The sequence below is a fragment of the Pygocentrus nattereri genome, chromosome 7 (genome assembly GCF_015220715.1).
Source record: "Pygocentrus nattereri isolate fPygNat1 chromosome 7, fPygNat1.pri, whole genome shotgun sequence".
Lineage (NCBI taxonomy): Eukaryota > Metazoa > Chordata > Actinopteri > Characiformes > Serrasalmidae > Pygocentrus > Pygocentrus nattereri.
The window spans coordinates 13,504,688-13,524,530 of record NC_051217.1 but is presented as its reverse complement, the minus strand read 5'-3'; the positions used below and the strand labels follow the sequence as shown (position 1 = coordinate 13,524,530).

The following is a 19,843-nucleotide window of genomic DNA, read 5'->3' as shown; positions in this document are numbered from 1 at the left end:
TCTTCTGTCCTGCATCTTCATCCAAGCAGTTTCTTACACTCCTAAAAATAATAGTGTCAAAAGGGTTTTTTGGAGTGATATCACAGGAAAACATCTCAGAGACGTTTAGTGAATGCAGCTTAAGTTAATTATTTATTATTGCCCACCCCTAATTCTTTGGTGATGTGACGCTGAAGTCAGCTTTTTGTTTGAATTTTCTTGTTCTACCTTGAATGGAGTACTAGTTACATTCTGGTGCTTCAGGCATCAGTACTGTTTATTATGAGAAATGACCATTATATATTAAATTGACATTAAACTAAGACAAGACAATGATTATCTTAATTTTTTTTTACAGAAAATTCTCACATTTGTGGATTTTTTTTATAACACTGTTTGGAGTGTGCCTCTGAAAAAGGGCCATGTAGCCCCAACACTTCACTCTACCCCTTTATGTCAACAAAAATCGGGACACCCTACTTCTAGGCGTGACTGTGCAAAATGGAGGGGTAAGGGTTACGTGGTAGGGGGAACGGGTTGGGTCTTGGTGTCATTTGAAAGGAAGCACTCAAATCATTTTCTCAACTATCTGGATAACTTCATGAATTACTGGCACAGAGTAACAGAGGCTAAAATAGAGGGCTTTGTTTCTGTCTGACTCATAGATCTCTAACCTGATCTATGACTCTTGCCATGTTATTAGGACAATGTTTTGGATTATGATGTCTCTGTGGACAGCAGCAGGGCTTTGGAGGTAAGGACACACAGATTTGCTAGCATTTGCTCATTCAGTGTTTATGTTGCAAATGAGAAGATTGTAAGTGCTGTGAATAACAGCTCATGAAATGGTTTGTGGGAATTGTCTTTTGAGATTTCAAGCTGTCCAGCGGCATATTGCATCATCATATCACTGTATGATTTAATGCAGAAAAATGAGGTATTAAAAAACAGAAGCTGACACTTTGATGGAAGTGCGTCACTACCAGTACAGCGATCTAGAAAATCTAAAAAAAAAAAAAAACATTATGTAAAAGTTTGTTTTCCTAAAACTGTAGCATTTAGGAACTTTTTTTATCCTGTCTCAATATGTCCTTGTGTTATTTTTTTCTCGGCAGACGGGCGGCCCCCTCAGCAGAGTTCTCAGTGGACCGCACACGTCACCTCATGTCCTTCCTGACCATGTTGGGCCCCAGCCCTGACTGGAATGTGGGCCTCTCAGCTGAGGACCTCTGCACCAAAGATTGCGGCTGGGTCCAGAAACTGGTCCAGGACATGATACCGTGGGATGCAGGCACTGACAGTGGGGTCACTTACGAGGTCAGTGTCCATATGACCCTTCCCTTCTGTCACACAGCTGAGTGATGCTGGTTATGCAAGTTATTCCAGGGAAAGCCCTCTATGTGACTTTGAGTGATTGCTAGAGCTCAGTTCTGAACTTGCTGAACTGCAGATGGGTTTGTGTGTTGTGCGGTTGGGTTGGCAGCTCACTGTTCACTGGAGACTCTGGGTAATGTGGGTTTTTAATTGTCACATAAACATAGTTGCTTTTTATTTAGTGTCAAGATGTGGGGTATGAATATACAGAGGAGGAAGTGTTTTGAGTTGGGAAGCCTGAAATTTTAAGCAGCCTCTTTGTGATGCACACCAATGATGTCATGCATTTACATTTTATGGATAATTTAAATAAAAAATGAGCATTTTGAAATTTAACCAGTATATACATTTAACTGACACATCACATGCTGATCACTCTATCTCTTTAGGGATGTATATCATGCGGCCAATCAGATTGTTGATATGTTGAGAAGGATCAGTGTCACACCCATAGTCAAGCTGTAATCTCAAAATTCAACAGTCCAGCACACACCCAGCAGGAGATACAATGGTTGAAAGAACCATATTGAATGTATTCAAAACAAGAGACATAATAACGTCACTATATAAAAAGTTTTTAAACTTAAAAAAAAACAACAACATTAAGCTGCTTTGGGGCACAAAACTAGCTAAGAACTCTGCCAACACTTTCACTCTGGACATGTAAAGCTGCTTGTGTTTTACGGACACACCACTGAAGTGGCCAACACTTGGTAGGTGAACAATTCGGCTCACTATAATGTCATGAAAAACAGTGTTAAGGGAACAAACCTATGGTATCAGCTTGTTTAAGGGTAGAATGTCTACTTATTTGATGAGGTTTACATTTTGATTAAAAAAATAAAACATAAAATAATAAATAATAATTTTAATAATAAAGAATTTTTGCATAGAACTGTATACATGTGAGTATAATTGAAACCTATATGAACCTATCATGGTGATTTTGTTGCTCCAAACATTGTAGGGAAAAACTATTTTCCCTTTTTTTACTCAGCAAAAGCACAAGTAAGCAGACGTTAGACCAAAATACTTGACCTTTTTATATATATATATATATATATATATATATATATATATATATATATATATATATATATTCATTTTATGAGTAAAGATTTGGACGGTCGTAATCACAGCATGATTCTGCCATCTGCTGGTGTGATGGATTATGTGAGGGAGGAAACATCTTTCAATCATAATATCTTTGTTAATTCCCTTTGCCATGGCCTATAATAATACAACAAAACAGCTGTGCATCAATATAAAAGAGCCAAATCTATGGATAAAAGATGAGATTCTTTGATCAAAGTCCTGTAATCCTCTGTGCCATCCTCTGTGCTGCCTTTGTTTGAGCCGCAGGGTACCGAATGGGTCCAGCAGGTAGCTTATCATTTACGGATTGTGAAGTTTGGCCACTCTCAGTGGGGCGTTGATACTTGTGTAATTTGTGTGGCCCCCTGGCTGTGTGTGGTGGATTTGCCCCCCTGTTACTGACCCTGCCACAGCAAAATAGAACAAATCTCACCATGTGAAGCCCAAAGGGCCATGATGACAGTTCTGCAGTAGAAGTGACTTAGTGATGTAATGGGATTTAACACTAGCAGGGAGACACAAAATGAACAAAGCAGAGGAAAAAAAACAATCACAAATTGATGTGAACATCATTCATGTATTAAAACCAATTAATTTATCGCCTGTAGAAGTTTTTATACAGTAATTTCATATCCTGGAAAACCAAATTTGCCTTACATTTTTAATAAAAGGATGCAGTATTTGATATAGTATATAAGCATTGTTAAACAATGTACCATTCACGCCTCAGTTCATATGGCCTATATTTGAAAACTAGACTATAATAACAGCCCATTTCCAGTTCATTGTTTTTGTGGTAACACATTTATATCCACCTCCATCTTAGATGAGTTACACTTTGTCCATTCTTATTGACATTATAAGAAGTGTTTCAGCTTGGACTGCTTTTTGAATGAGGCACAAGAGAGGGGAGCCAAAGAAATAAAGGTACTGTGCAGGTATATTTATCATTCATTAAGGTATCAACAGTGTAAATGTACCTCAAACGTACCTTAAATAAGTTTTTCCCAGGTGAAAAGTACGTTTGTACCTTTTCATAGCAATGTTTTTAAACAGAACAATAAAATAAGAAGCCTGGAGATGAGACAGGGTGTGTGGATATATAAATATGAAATAGAATTTCAATGGATTATGGTACTATAATGTTCCCTGACAGAAGGTACTGAGGTGTACCTTGAGGGTACCACCCCAATGACAAGAGGGGTACTGCCCCAGTGACACTTTCTTACCTTTATTTCTGAGAGTGTGGAAAAAATAAAATACAGACCAATATATAATGCAGGTAAATTAGTTCAGTTGTAGCACATTAATTCTTTATGTGTTTGCTCCATGCAGTCTCCCAACAAGCCCACAGTTCCCCAGGAGAAGATTCGTCCTCTCACTAGTTTGGATCATCCCCAGAGCCCATTTTATGATCCAGAGGGAGGCGCTATAACACCAGTGGCAAGGGTGGTAGTGGAAAGAATCGCCCGCAAGGTTTGTTCTGCCATCATTCTGTAAATGTAATTACATGCTTCAAATATAGAGGATATATTTTTGTTATTGCTGCCAAAACCTTTCAATTTATGAGCTATTTTGAGTGAGGTTTAACAGCACACTGTTCACATGTCTGGTTTTTAGCAGCTTTAGACTGAGCTGCTGTAATATGTGTCTTGTGAGGCGCTAGATATTTGTTGTTTTAAATGTCAGTGTACAGCATTTGCTCCACAGCCAGACAGTTGGCCTTAAACTCTGCTCAGTGATTTGTTATTGCAGACATGTCTATTTGCTGTCTGAGGACAGATACTTATAAGTTATTAATACCTCACCATGTGGGTGTGTGAATCAATACGCTGCTGGATACACACCATTACTACGCTAGCTGAATTAAGTCCATGACCCAGCGGGCATCATCGGATTTTATTTTAATGAATTCTTCTGATGCAGGGTCCATGGGTACTGTGCAACTCAAGGTGAAACCTTCAGCCCCTTGAATGTTTGCTAGCTCTGTTATGATATCCGTCCAAGGGTGGAATCGTTCTGTTTTCTGATGATGTGTTAATCATCTGCAGGTAAGAGTGTGTTATGATTTGTGTTTGTGGCTACAGGGTGAGCAGTGCAACATCGTGCCTGATAACGTGGATGACATAGTGGCAGATATCGCTCAGGAGGAGAAGGAGGAAGGTCTGCATATTTCAGCATATATGCTTCTCAGGGGCCTTAATCAAAAACAGTGTGTGTGTGTGTGTGTGTGTGTATGTGTGTGTATGTGTGTTCATGCATGTGTGCATGCACTTTTATATATATATATATATATATATATATATATATATATATATATATATATATATATATATATATATACATCCTTGTTTCTACACTCCTTGTTTATCAGCTCCGCTCACATATAGGTGTACTTCTCAATTACAGGCTGTAGTTCATCATTTTCTTTGTATACTCTGTTAGCCCTCTTTCACCCTGTTCTCTGGTGGTCAGCTTCCCCACAGGACCACCACAAACAAGGCATTATTTGGGTAGTGGACATTCTCAGCATTACACTGACACTGACATGGTGGTGGCATATTAGTGTGTATTGTGCTGGTACAAGTGGATCAGTCACAGGAGTTCTCCTTCAGTTTTTAAACACTTTGACCACTGACCGTCTACTGTGTCCACTGACTGCCCACTCTATTAGACACTATTACCTTGTTGGTCCATCTTATAGATGTAAATTCATCTTTTGCTGCAGTTGGTAGACTTTTCTCAGACCAGCACTGACATTGAAGTGTTTAAAAACTCCAAGAGCACTGATGTGTCTGATCCACTCGTATCAGTGTAACACACCCCAACGCACTGCCTCCAGTGTCACTGCAGTGCTGAGAATGATCCACCACCCAAGTAATACTTGCTCTGCGGTGGTCTGTAGGAGTCCTGACCATCGAAGAACAGGGTAAAAGGGGACTAACAGATTATGCATAGAAACAGATGTACAACAGTTTGTAATTGTAGAACTACAAGGAGGTGTACTTAATAAAGTGGCCAATATTTGTGATTATGCATGTATCTGTGTGTGAAAGTTATAATTCCGATATCCTTTAGTCCAGTAAAATCTCAGAGACTGCCCTTTATTTATTTAGGTTATAGTCAATACGGCCATTAAGTACAAGTTATTCATTTTTCAACATCAGGAAAAAGCTGAAAAAATATTTATAAGAAAAATGTTATATATATATATATATATATATATATATATATATATATATATATATATATATATATATATATATATATATATATATAAATAAAATTCATATAATATCAATTGTTTCAGTATTAGTGTGTTCACCTTTTGCATTTGTTACAGCTTTCATTATTTTCAAGAGACAGTTTATTTTTTTCATGGAAATCTACAGGGATATTTTTCCACACCACCAAAGTTTAGTCTTAGAAGTTGGTTGAATTTTCTGCCTAATGATCCAAGAAATCCTAAACACATTCAGTGATCTTCATTTTTTCCAGAAGCTTCTATGTTTGATTAGCACATTTTTTTTATTTTTGTCTATTCCCTTTTCTTGATAACCGTTAGATAGCCCCCTTTTTTAAATATTTTTGAATCACATTTTAATCAACTCCAATTTTGGAAATGTTTTCATTTATTTTTCTCTGCTTTTCCCTTTCCTTATGCAAGATGGTCTCCTACCTAATCTCTTTAGAAGTATCTTCTGAATAACATTTACTTATCTAAATAATCTAAATAAATTAAGGCTGCATTTTGCAATGTTTGTTAATTTAACCAGGACAACACTTGGTGCTCAAATCTGTCAGTTCAGCCTGTAATGCTATAATTGAAATAAGTATAGAGTTACTGTCAGTTTTGCAGCCTCTATAAAGACTGACAGACAAGCATGCGATCGTCACAGCTTTACAGTGCTTTATTGCTGGGACTTTTGCCAGTACTGATAAATCTGATAAATCACTTGGGCCCTGCTGGGCTATGCATACCTGTGTGTCTGTGCATGTGCACAAAGGTATGTGTGACTGAAGTTGTGGGTAGAAATTATGTGTGCCAGATGTCCTCTAGTTTGACTTTTGCATATATTTTGGTCTTGGAAGGACATTGTAGCCCACAGGAAAGGTACTGCAGTTTTTAGATTTCCCTTTTTAGTCTCCTCTGTAGCTTCTTACTCTCTCTCCCCTTCTCACTCAACCAGACGACACTCCTGAGACATGCATTTACTCCAACTGGTCACCATGGTCAGCTTGCAGCTCCTCCACCTGTGAGAAAGGCAAGCGGATGAGGCAGAGGATGCTGAAGGCTCAATTGGACCTGAGTGTGCCCTGTCCACACACCCAGGACTTTGAGCCCTGTATGGGACCTGGCTGCAGTGATGAGGGTGAGCATCATGCCCTCTGTGTATCAGGGCCTGAACGCTTTGAACATTTTGTCACTACTACTGATCCAACAAATTGTGATATATCAATTCTCTGCCATTTTGAGATTTTCCTTTTATAGAAAGCATGTGATTCTACAGGCTGTTAGAATGTGTTGCTTGATGCTGTGTCACTAGAGCAAATGTCCTACCCAACTCAAAGAATACTTTAGCCTTCATACTTTCACTGCCGCCACTTCTGTTTCACACATGGACAACAGACAGAACAGTGTAAGACAATGATATAATGTCACATATCACTTAGATTACATTTCTGTCTTAGAGATTGCTTTAGCTCACTCTGGTTGATGTTGACAGGCTATTTGTGGGCTAAATGGATCATGTTTTATCCTCACTATAGGAACATGAACAGTCTCCAGTAATAAACACACAGACTTTAAGTTCAAATCTTTACTAAACGAGTTACTGAAGCCTCCAAAATGTAGACTATGTTTCCTAAATGTCTATTACAAGCTACAAATGTTTGTGTTTAAACTGAAGAACTGTTATAAAATGTAAATATATGCCACATTATCTTGGTGCTAACATATCACTGAAACTCCCATTAGGATGCTAGCAGAAATGAGCATTATCTTGGTTGTGACAAATGAGATCAGTGAAAGCGACAATATGAATTACAGGATTTCCGAATTAAACATCTCTGTGTAATAACATACTTGTCCACATGAATGCCACACTTTCTTCTGAGACAGCCAGTGAGAGCAGTGGTCATTACTGCACGAAATCAACACCCAGAAAATGATCTTTTCTTCACAGCTAATGAAACACATCCGAATAAAGGTTTTACTTGTTTCATACTCTTTAAAAGGCAGGGTGAAATATAAATATAAATAAACATACATGCATTCAAATAGCCTTTAATAATTCCAGTTACCATGAATATTGGCTAATAGAATTTTATATGGCTTTAAGACATCAGCAGTCTTAGTTAAACATGAATTTACTCACTGATATGAGTGTCAGTTTTCAACTAAACTGTTAGATGAGAACCATAAAATCCTCAGATGTGAAAGAACTTTTCCGTATTGAAGATGTATCTTTATTGTAATATAAAACAAGCTACTTCAAAGCAATATTAGTGGATTAGCATCTGGATTTTTGCCAGTACCTATAAATTATTATCATACTTACTGTCGGCTGACCAATATATATGTTGCAAAGTTACTCATTCAGTCTTGTCCAGTCTTTTATTCTCTCTTACATTGTCTTACTGAGAACATACTAATATTATAACTGAGTATCTTCAGTGTTGACCTAGAGGCTTTGTCTCTGTAAAATACTGTACGTTCCCTATAGCTTTATATTAGGTCATTCTTGGGGAGCACATCTTTCCCCCTCATCTGGACATTGTGGTCAGAGGTGCATGAATGGGACATCATGGGTCATCATGTTTTACTGAAGGACGTTTTGAAGAAGGCCTGAAGTCATAATAAGAGGGGATTTTATGATGTGACAGAACCTGCACATCACATCTGGACAAGCCTCTGGCTTTCCTTTTTACGGGCTGCTGCATTGATTTCTGCTTGGAGACCTTAAAAGGTCAAAGCTGATTCTATACAGTTTTTATTCACCAAGAGGGATCAATGAAAACCCCAGCTCATTTGTACACTGGCCAATAAAAAGAGCGAGTGAGATGTCGTATGACTAAGTGTTTATGAGGCCCAGGGTAGTCTGGAGTGGAGGGGAGTAGGAACGAGAAATTTTATGCCACCTGAAAAATATGGAATTATGGAGCTACAGTGTTTTCACTCGCTCTGCAGGGAGCTGGAGATCCTTTGTTATGCAAACCTAATATTAGCACACCATCTCTTGCATGAGTCTCTTCCTTTAGAAATTTAGATTAGCTCAGCCACTCTGGATCTTCTCTTTGGTTCTGTTCTACTAGCCCTTCTTGTAGTCGTCTCCTGCAGAATAATAGAGTCAGGTGTCAGTCTGTTCTAGCAGAGTTTTTTTTTTTTTTCACTGAGAAGTCCTCCTATCACGTACAAGCCATCACCACCGGGCAGCTTTCCTTTCCTTAGTGTTTAATGGGCCGTTAACAGCTATTATCGATTGATGATCATGTGCCTGGGCTGATAACGGGATCTTCTGGGATGGCATGTTTACTCATGGCATTTTAGTAATGATTCTGTTAGCACTGACTCATCAAGCAGAACTAAGTAATACTTCTGACTTAGGAGGGGTGAATCTGGGGGAGGGGAGAATGCATTTGAGGTTTTGAATATGAATATTTCAGAATTTAAACTTATAAAGAAAGACAAATTCTAGCTTACAACATTCCCTTTTCTAGGTGGAATTGAATGTATGCATGTTAGTGATGTTATGCTTTGATTTTCCACTCAGAATGCTTTTCACTTGCGCCTAACAAATCTGTAGGGTTTAAGCAAATGTACAGGTGTATGTTCTTTGCACCACACAAAATCACATCAAACCAAATGACATGTTTTATTGATGAAAATAAGTAAACACATCCCCTAGAGTTCCTTATTATTTACCATTATCTTACCATTCATTAAACACTATTTGACGATGATCAGTATTACTTACAAACGCTCAGAAGACACATTTAAGTTTACTGGTTATATTTGCACATAACATTGCAATATTTGTGTTATGATTTCATCATGGTTTAGAACTATTATAAATCAGAGCTAGTGTTTTACTCTGCATCGCACCAATTCCCATGAAATCAATTTAAATAACTTTGTCTACATTTCAACAATTAAACTATGCAGAAATCCTTAAAATTCTGAGGAATTCTTTAAGGGCTAAAAATGCGACGAGTTCATAAGTTTTAAGGTTTTCTATTTGTAACGAACTTCATAGCTGAACCTCAATGCAAACTATGCCTTTGTCTGACTGTCCCAGATGCTACAACATGTATGATGTCGGAGTGGATCACTTGGTCACCGTGCAGTGTGTCATGTGGGCTGGGTATGCGCTCCAGGGAGCGCTATGTAAAGCAATTTCCCGAAGATGGTTTCGCCTGCACCCTGCCCACTGAGGAGACAGAGCCATGCACTGTGAATGAGGACTGCTGTGAGTACACAGATTTTTCATATCATGCCTACTGAGTTCCTGCCTTTAGTTAGAAAAATAGAACAGCGATTCAAACCTGAAACTCTAACCTGTACCACTGCCTATTGCCATGAAAAATCTAAGTTAGTCAACATGTTTGGCATCTGAAGTGTATTCTTTAATATTGCACTGGAGCTGTGAGCCTGATGTAACTAACAAGTGATGGAAACATACACCCCACTAATTAGTGTATGACATGCCGTTATCTAGAAAATGGCATAAAAGTAAGTTGCATAGCTAAAAAAGCACCAATCTTGAAACCTAAATTTTGTCCATGCTTTTTGTCCATTTGTATGTTATACATTTGCATGAGCTACAGTAGATTTGTATCTTCACCGCAAAGTTAAAGAAGCAAACATCAGAAACCAAATATGTAGTGGCAAATCAACTACATTAGACAGATTAGACATTTCACTGAAACATGGCTTTAAGTTGTTTACTTGCTCCTATATCCAAGCCCAAATATTGAGTTTGCATGAGCAATTTGATTAATTATCTCTCTGCTGTTGTATCTATCATGCAGCTCCTAGCAGTTGTCTGGTGACAGAGTGGGGTGAGTGGGATGCCTGCAGTGCCACCTGTGGGCTAGGCATGAAGCGTCGAGAGCGCATGGTGAAAATGCCCCCGTCTGATGGCTCCATCTGTGGGGCAGAGGTGGTGGAAGTGGAGAAGTGCATGATGCCAGAGTGTCGTGAGTTGAACCCACAAGCATGCACACACACACACACACACACACACACACACACACACACACACACACACACACAGTATGTGGACACATACAGATGATTTTCTCTTTATACAGAGCAGAACAAATATAAATGGCTCATGACTTTTTGGGGAATTTTTAACAAAATTTTCCACCTGTCTCCCCCTATCACATTATGTCACAAAGCTGGGAGGGTGAGGGTTAGCATGTGCTTCTCCTGAGACACATGAAGCTCCACCACACCTTTTCAAATGGCTGCTAACTCAACATTATTGGAAAGCTCTACACACTTGGTGGAAAACATTAACTGCCAATTCAATTACATCAGCTAAGGACACCCACGTTGGCTAGCATCATTTTAAATGATGGGGAGAAAAAGGGCCATCCTACTCACCCAGACGGAGTGAAGCCAGTGATGATCTATTGGCCATGGATGGCAATGACATCGCCAAGAATCAAACTTGTAATCATCAAGTGATAGGTGCCAACTTTTAGATGGTTGCACCACTCAGAAGTCCAAATGAAACTGCCAAAAGAAGAGAATGCCAAGAGTGTGAAAAGCTGCATCAAGACAAAGAGAAGATGCTTTGAGGAATCTAAAATAAAAAGCAATTTTATGTCCACAAATGTCTGTAAAACGTGAAACAGACAGGTCTTCTTCCTTCTTCACACAAAATGTCACTACATTCTCAAGAGCCTGTGTGCTATTGCCTGTGAGGGACAGGGACTCTGTTTTGACAGCATGTTTTAATGCTGTTTTTTGTGCCTTGTTTTGACAGATACCATCCCATGCTTACTGTCTCCATGGTCTGACTGGAGTGACTGCAGTGTGACATGTGGTAAGGGCACGCGCACTCGCCAGCGCATGCTCAAATCCCCTGTGGAACTAGGAGAGTGCAGCGAAGAACTGGAACAAGTGGAGAAATGCATGCTGCCAGAGTGCCGTGAGTAAACACACATAGACACAAACACATTTGTACCAAAACTATAGAATGATACAGCTTAGCTCCAAGCCCTGAAAGGTAATGTACATAGTTAAAATGCAATTTACTGCACTCCAGCCTCTCCCTAAGAGGAAAATGCATGCTGCCAGAGTGCCACGAGTACACACACAGGAACACACATACTCACACATGCCAAAATTAAGAAATGATATGGCTGTGTTTACCACCAAGCCCTAAAAGGTTATGTGTATAGTTAAAATGCAATTTTCAGCACTCCCCTTACCCCCCACTCACATACACACAGCACGTCTCTGGAAATGAACCAATTTGCTTGTATCATGTTTTTAATGCAAAACAAGAAAAAAAGGAAAGAAAAAAAATCCACAAAAGTCATTAGTTATGGAGGAATGCAGCTCTGCCATTACTGTGCAGTGGGGAATGAATTCTAATCAGGTGGTTGGCAGAGCAGCAGAAAATACAGTCTGCCGGTCTGCATCGTATTAAATTCAGTTTGAAAAATAAATTGAAATTGGGAAAAGTTTAACCTTGCTGTGCTTGTTGGACATGAACATTAGTTTTTAATTTTACTGCAGATGTGGAAACTGTTTTGAATGCAATTTAGACTTAGAATTGCTCCACTTAATGCCTCAATCAACATTCAGTGCAGCTGGCAAGTTTTTGGTATAATAATAGAGGCATTCAGACTGTAACCTTGTGGCATGGTGTATCCCCTCTGGAGACACAGCAAAATGATAGAAGCATGTTTTGCTTTGGCTCCACCTATGCATTATCATGCTCATGAACTCTAGCGTGTATATATATATATATATATATATATATACATATATATATATATATATTGTATATTTTGCCATTTTTTGTGTGTTTCTGAGCTGTGTAGGTTGTTATTCTTGGCTTTGCCATGTTTGACCCAAGCTCCGTTTCTTAATTTTTTTGATAATGGATCTGCCTAGTTTCCACTTGTCTGCCTCTACATGGAATACTGGAGTTAGTCAAGACATATTTTAATGGATCAGTATCAAGAGCATCTGATATTTTACTAAAACTGTTTACATCACTGTGCTCTTATCACATCATTGATCTGGAGGTGAGCAGTTTTGTGTAAAAGACAACCTTGCAGAGACCACCGTTCTAGTCACAATAGCCATTAGATACAAATTACTCATTTTCAGTGTCAGGAAGCAGAAAACTAATATTTTGTAGAAAATTTTACAAGAAGATTATATGACTGAACATCTTCATATCAACAACTTTTAGCAGTAAGGCATGTTTTCATGAGTAAATTAGGAATCCAAATGTCTGTAATGTGGAGCTAATTTATTGAGAAAAATGAAAACAGCACAACAGCCACTTGTAATATGTATTTCACCAAAACTTAACCAGAGGAACTGAAGTTCATTTTGAACCAAGCTCAAGAGAGCATGTCCAGGTTTCTTGAACCTGGGCAGACACTTCTGCATTACTTTGGCTCATCCAACCAACTGTCAGATTCCAATGCAGTTCAAAGACTCAATGGGTGCATCCACAAGAGCAAACTGTGGACAAATTCACGGAAATTAAAGACCATCTACAATGATGGGCTACATGGCTGCTGAGTTTGGTCAGTGTCCCTTGCCCGGGCACAAATAGGGCTATAATGCACCTTTACGGCACCGCTCCAGGATGGTATACGATTTATAACAGCCTGCCATCCAGTGAGTCCAGGGACACTACCATTTTGGAAGAGGACAACAACCTTCGGCATTCCAGCCAACCCAGTGCTCAGCACTCCAGAAATGATGTTATAGCCCAGCACTCTGGCAACCTGGAGAAACGAGAATTCTGAGAGTGATAGTGAGTGACAGCAGTTAGGCACTATTAGGCACTAATAGTAATTCCAGCAATGGATAAGACCAAACTAGTGTGACACACACTTTTGGTAGGAGAATAAAATGATTTGAAATATTGAAAATAGTTTGTCTTATTTATTTATTTTATTTGTCTGTTTTATTTCCTATTTATCATTGCATTACAAAACCTCGCATGTAACAATCATGCTAATCAATGTCTCTAAGGTGAAAATAAACTACAACTAAATTTATACCAAATCACATGTGGCTAGATATTTTTTTCTGCAATCACATCACATTATTAGTTAAAGGGACTCTTTCGCCAAAATGAAAAAAAAAAAAAGCTATAGCACATCTTTGTTGTAATTATGTCCACTCATGTCATAAAGTGGTGCCACAACAGTCTCTAGAGCAAGGTTCTTTACAGTTTTAAGACCAGGAAAACCTCCTTCTGAGATCCTGAAGGTGGCAGGATCTTATGGAAAACTACAAGCACTTGGAGGAAGGGAGATAAAGGATGCTGGATATTGTAGTAAGAGAACACAAATGGACGAAAACACAAAAAAGGATACAAAATCATCCTCCACATAGGCTGTGCTACAGAATATTACACAACATGACAAATAGCATATTAAATGCTAATTTCAGGCAGTAATGCCCCTTTAACAGTAGCTAGCTAAGTGAAAGTCTAAACTGGATTTACCATGTGACACTTTTCCTTTGCTTTATAATTAGCATGTGAACAAAATTTTAATCCGCCATCAACCATGTTATATCCAACCAATGTTATATCCATTCAGGTAGCTGGTTTGTCAAAGCTCCTATATTTATCTAGCTTGCTGCCACCGCATTAAGATCCTCTGGTTCCCCTGAGCATTAGAAATCGCACTCACACTGCCAGTGTATATTGATAATAACACACCATAAGACAAGCTATGACACCAAAATGTACAAGTATCATGCCATTCAGTTTCATATCAAGTTAAAATATTGAGTGAAGAATTTAAAATACAACATAAACGTTCAAACCATGTTTAGTGCTTAATAACTAGCCAATTTAACCAATTTTTTATCCACCTGGAAGACACACGTCTTTTCATCATTTAAAGAGCCAGTATTATGGAAAACCAAATTGTGAAATAAAAGAGTTTGATGTTTGAGCTTCAAACTAACATTCACACCTCAGTCCATACTATCCTTATATTGCAACTAATCTGCAAAAACATCTTGTTTTGAATCCGTTGTTTTTGTGATATCAAAATCCAGTGCATTTAAATGTATGTCCCTATTCAGCCTACAGCAGACATACCCCACTCAGGTTGTGCCCTCAGGGGTATGTCTTTAATACCTTTAGTTAGGAAACATAATTATGCCACATTTCACTACCAGTTGTACTGACATTATACACCCAGTCTTGACTGCAAATATATACCTTTCCCCTTCTAAAAAGGTTTAAGGTAAACAGTTGGGATGGAGATAATTTACATATATCATTCTTAAAGGCACAGTAACAAAACAGCTTGTTTGAAGAGTCATGTGAAAATGAATATGGACTGTGTTTGGTAGATACAGCCACACATATGTCATAAGTGGACCTCAGGGGAAAAATTAACATACAACAACATTTCGGGCCCTCTGACACCATGAATAAAGACTGTAGGGACTGTGGAAAAAAAAAAACACCTAAAAAATTGGCAGCACTGCCATAAGTCTGCTGAAGGCATATTCTGTTCATGTGTCATAAAATATCTAAACTGAACTAACATTAGCTCCTTAGCTGAGGACTATACTATGTATATTTAACAGTCTAGCTAGTTAGTTGATGCTGTAATGAGCTAACCAGCTGGAAACATCAATGACTGCATCTATTTTGAAGTGAAATTTTTATAAATATGTATTTAATAATTTGTAAAATGTATACTTTAAGACAGTGGTTATACCAAGTGGTAATAAAATTACATGTGAAACGCTTATTTGTTCTCTGTGTTCTGTGAGCTTGCCTGAGCACAAAACTAAATTAATACATTTAAAAAATCAGTCTTAATATATTTTTAAAATGCAATTTATGATCACTTATCATAGTAAATCTAGTCTTTTGGTACATGGGACTACTGATTTTTAACAAAACCATATGAAATCCAAATGATCACACAATCAAATTCAATTCAAATTAAATAAGCATTTAGTAAAAATGTAGTAAGTTGCATTGATTTTGACCTACAGTAGTATTGTCACCCAATGGTAAGGGGCAAGCCCTTGATCCACCTCTCCATGAAAACATGTTAAACAGATTTAGATGATTAGCATCAAAAAGATGAGACATAATACAGTAGTCTAATTATAATAGTTTTAAGTTAAGTTTAGTACAGTACCAATACCTTTAGAAAGAGTCTCCAGACAGCTTGCTACTCAATACTTGCTGCAACAACACAATAATAGATTCATTAGCCAGGCTACATTTATGATTGTCTCTTTTAATGAATACGTAGGGGGGTGTTACATTGCTCCTGGGGATATTGTGGCAATGGTTATACTCAGTTTATCTCTCTTTCTCTTCTTCTCTCTAGCTTCAGACTGTATGGTGTCGGAGTGGTCTGAGTGGTCCGAGTGTAACAAGTCATGTGGTAAGGGTCACATGATCCGGTCGCGAATGGTAAAGCTGGAGCCTCAGTTCGGGGGTGACCCCTGCCCTGAGACCATCCAGAGGAAAAAATGTAAGATCAGAAAGTGTAACCAAGGCAGTGATGAGAGGAAGAGACGCAACGAAGCTCGTAAGAAGAGAAAGAACAAAGAAGGAGCTGATGAGCTCGCAGGTGGGCATCATCATCATCACAGTCACATCTCCTGAAACGCTGTCCCTTTTCTTCTATCCATTATTGCTAGCATCAGTCTTATTAGAGGAACTGGTAGCACTACAGGTCATAAGTTTGTAAAAAATATAAAAGTATAAATATGAATTTATGTAAAGAGATGATTGACAATAATGTGCCTATTAACACAGAACAAAACCAAATTTTGGTGCAGTAGCATCCAAATGTCCAACTAGCTGATCTACTTAAATTAAATATAACAGAAAAGTGTTTTTCAAAAACATAATCTATAGAATGGGTAAAAAAGAGCGAATATCAATCCCAGTAGGTCAACATGTAACATAACCTGACCCGAAAAATCTCACCCTAAAGCTGGACCTACACTACACAATATTTAGCCCCATTTGTAACCCAGCTTTGCCTCTTTTAATATTTTTTTTACAATCCAAGGTGATTTTCCAACTGATAGTGCAGCTAATTTGGGAAGTGAAAGTGATTATAGGCCCTCCAATATTTTTAGGTATGTTTGATTTTTATGACACAAAACGTTCATGAATCCTGAAGTGTAAGATGGTCAGTGATGTAATTAAACGAGTGCTAGTTCATAGTAAAACACTTCTCCAGCTGTTTCTCAAACATACCATGCTGCCTGAAAGCACAAATAGGTCCAGTCCAGTATAACTTTTATATCATGCAATAATGCTAGAAGTTTGGGGTTTCAAGTGTTTTTTTTTGTATGAATGTTTTTTGCTGAATGTTTGCGATACTCTTTTTACCATCTTGTTTAGTGTGCACCATCATGACAAAATAAGAAATCCTAGGAAGGACTGACATTCTGTGTGTGATAATCTCCATTTTCTAAATCTTTTAGGAATTTAAGGTCATATAGTGCACATTCTGTTTAAGGTAAAAAGACCAAAGTGGGATCCTCTGGTCTCTGCCCACCTAATACAGTCTTGGACAAAGCAATCACACTTTTATGCAAGTTATATGTAAATTAGGCAAATTATTCATACAATGTCTAATTCATAGTTGCATAGCAAATACAAGGTGACGTGTATTGGTTCACAAGCACAACTAAACTCAATGGGATTGATTCAGTCAAGTTTAGTCAACAAAGATGTGTCCATCATGCCCGTAACATCTACAACACTCACTCTCAAAGGATCCCAACTAATCTTCACAGGGAGTCCTTTCACCATAGGCAGTGCTGCTATATCTTAGAGGATAGTTTGGAGAGTATTTAACTTGTCACAATAACTTTCTCAGCAAACAATTACTCTCCAAGTTTGTCTATGAAGAGAACAACTGCCACGCAGAAGCCAAAGAAATGTATTCCTATGTTTAAGATATATATTTTATAATATTAGATCTATTTATTGTTGGCAAATTGACTTAAAAAGCCCGTAATTTTGGCCTGTAATGTTTGTATCATACATACCCATCAGTAATTCATCTCATCAACCTTAGGCTCATCATTGCCGCCTCAGTCTTTATATTAACTCAAGATTACTCACACTTGTTTGTCACCTCCTTTCCTTTACATGGTCTCATCCACCAGGATGCAAAATGAAGGCGTGGTCTGGATGGACTGACTGTACCAAGTTGTGCGGCGGGGGGATCCAAGAGAGGCTAATGACAGCCAAGAAGAGATTCAAGATCTCACAGTTAACCAGCTGCAAGGACAGGAAGGAAATCCGGGCCTGTAATGTCCATCCCTGCTAGGGTTGCAGAGAATCACGGGAAGGGACATGTTTTGGCTAGGGGACGGGATATAATGTTGATCACTGGCTTTCAGTGGTGCAGGGCACTCTTTTTAGGGTTGGCATGGGGCAACAGTTTGGAATTTTTATGTTTTTAATTTTATTTTATTATTTTTTATTTTTTACTAGAATATAGGATAGTGACCCACAATTTATTGGAAAAAAAAGAATGATGCGAGGTGCTTCAAGTTGCTGTTTAAAATACTATTCCATTTCTAGTGCATTTCTATCTGATTGTCAAATTACCTTCCACTGATAGCCTTTGAAGTGGCGAGATTTAGAGAAGTTAATTTTACACAATGCTGACCATGGCATATAAAATATCGTTTATTTTGCAATGAGCAGCAAAAACATTATTTCATACTCACTGATCTGAAACAGAAATGAAATTATATCAGATCATATCATTTTCTTTTTTCACCTCTCAGATGTTTTGTGCCTGTTTGAGTCAGGGTCTTGGATAAATATTATGCCCAGTGCTGCACATAGTCATGGGGGGGCCTCTCCATATAAATACCTACTTTGCCTGTGGGCATTGTGTGGTCTTATTCAAGAATCATTAGCTGACTGATGGCAAGTACAGATTATTCTTTTTTTTTAATATTCCATAATCATAATTTACTTTCACACTTCTGTACTAGCATTACAAACAGTCTACAGTTAAAAAGGACTTAATTCACATCACATCAGCTCACAATCACTTCAGCAAAGGCGTTGGGAAGAGTACTGACCGTCGTGCCCTTTCGAAGCTTTCTACAGCAATGACTTGTTTAAAAAACTACACATAGCCATAAACGCCATGTAAATGCAAGATCAAATGCAAGGCCCCGTCTTTTCAGCCAAGGCAAAAATCTGAAGCATTAGAATGAAGGCACTCAACTGAATGGTGGTACTACAGCGGGATAATCCTGATGGAAGGGTCCGGAAGTTTTTACTCAATTGTGCCAGGTGTGTACTCTTCAGCCATCGAGTGAACGGTGAGACTGTTTATGTTATTATTTAATTTGGACATTTTTAGATCTTGGACTCATTTTAGAGGTAATTCTGCTGTGCGTGAAACCTAGCTGTGCTGAATATAGAATATATGAATATTCTTTTTGCAAGATTATTGTAAAGTTGTTGTTTTATGATATTCTTAAAAAACAATAATAGATATAAACCAATTCAGATAAGTAATAGAAGTGTTTTACCGTATCATATGTTATATCCCACATATATAAAAGCACAGCTAACCAGCCATTCCAGCATTTTTAAGCCTCAAAAAATGCTCTTTCTAGAGAAACAAATCTGTGGTGTATTTTTACCTGGCTGTAATACGTAGGTGCCATATTACTGGTCTCCCTTTGATTTTGTGCATTTTTCTTGATCCCTCTTAATTCTTCCCCAGGAAATTTTTTGAGATTGTAATCCAAGATTCTTACCAAAGTGTTGTGTAGATGTTTTATAGTTGTCTTTCACCATCTTTGCTCCCTCTGACATAAAAAAATTAATAATATTTTGGAATATTCCACCTTTACAATAAAAGTGAATGTGACAAAGTGCCTAATTCATTTTTGTATTATCTGTGACTTGTGTTAATTGGAGTCAGCACTGCAGATGTGCTTCAAATGGTTATCCACCAGATGGAGCCAGCAAGATACCAAAGATGTAAAATGCAATAAATATACAGCTCTAGTTGCAGCCCTTAACCACAAGGTAGCGACAAAGTACCATCACAATGCACATGAAAATATAGTGGCCCAAAGATCAAATAATAAGCATTTGTGGAGGCGAAAAAAGGGGGCTGCTTGAAAACATACAGCTATAGGATT

General features: G+C 38.0%; 1 protein-coding gene across 1 annotated transcript in view; it reads left to right on the top strand.

Annotated features, from left to right (window-relative positions):
- Window positions 1–19,578, top strand: part of spon1a (spondin 1a) — a 129,173-nt gene extending 109,595 nt beyond the window's left edge. Inside the window, exons 8-16 of the mRNA XM_017708738.2 lie at window positions 1,095–1,296; window positions 3,784–3,924; window positions 4,536–4,611; window positions 6,639–6,821; window positions 9,747–9,917; window positions 10,480–10,647; window positions 11,445–11,609; window positions 16,027–16,272; window positions 17,831–19,578. Of these exons, the coding sequence (XP_017564227.1) occupies window positions 1,095–1,296; window positions 3,784–3,924; window positions 4,536–4,611; window positions 6,639–6,821; window positions 9,747–9,917; window positions 10,480–10,647; window positions 11,445–11,609; window positions 16,027–16,272; window positions 17,831–17,994 (1,516 nt within the window). The 3' untranslated portion in view covers window positions 17,995–19,578. The remainder of the gene's footprint in view (window positions 1–1,094; window positions 1,297–3,783; window positions 3,925–4,535; window positions 4,612–6,638; window positions 6,822–9,746; window positions 9,918–10,479; window positions 10,648–11,444; window positions 11,610–16,026; window positions 16,273–17,830) is intronic.
- Window positions 19,579–19,843: the final 265 nt, after the last annotated feature.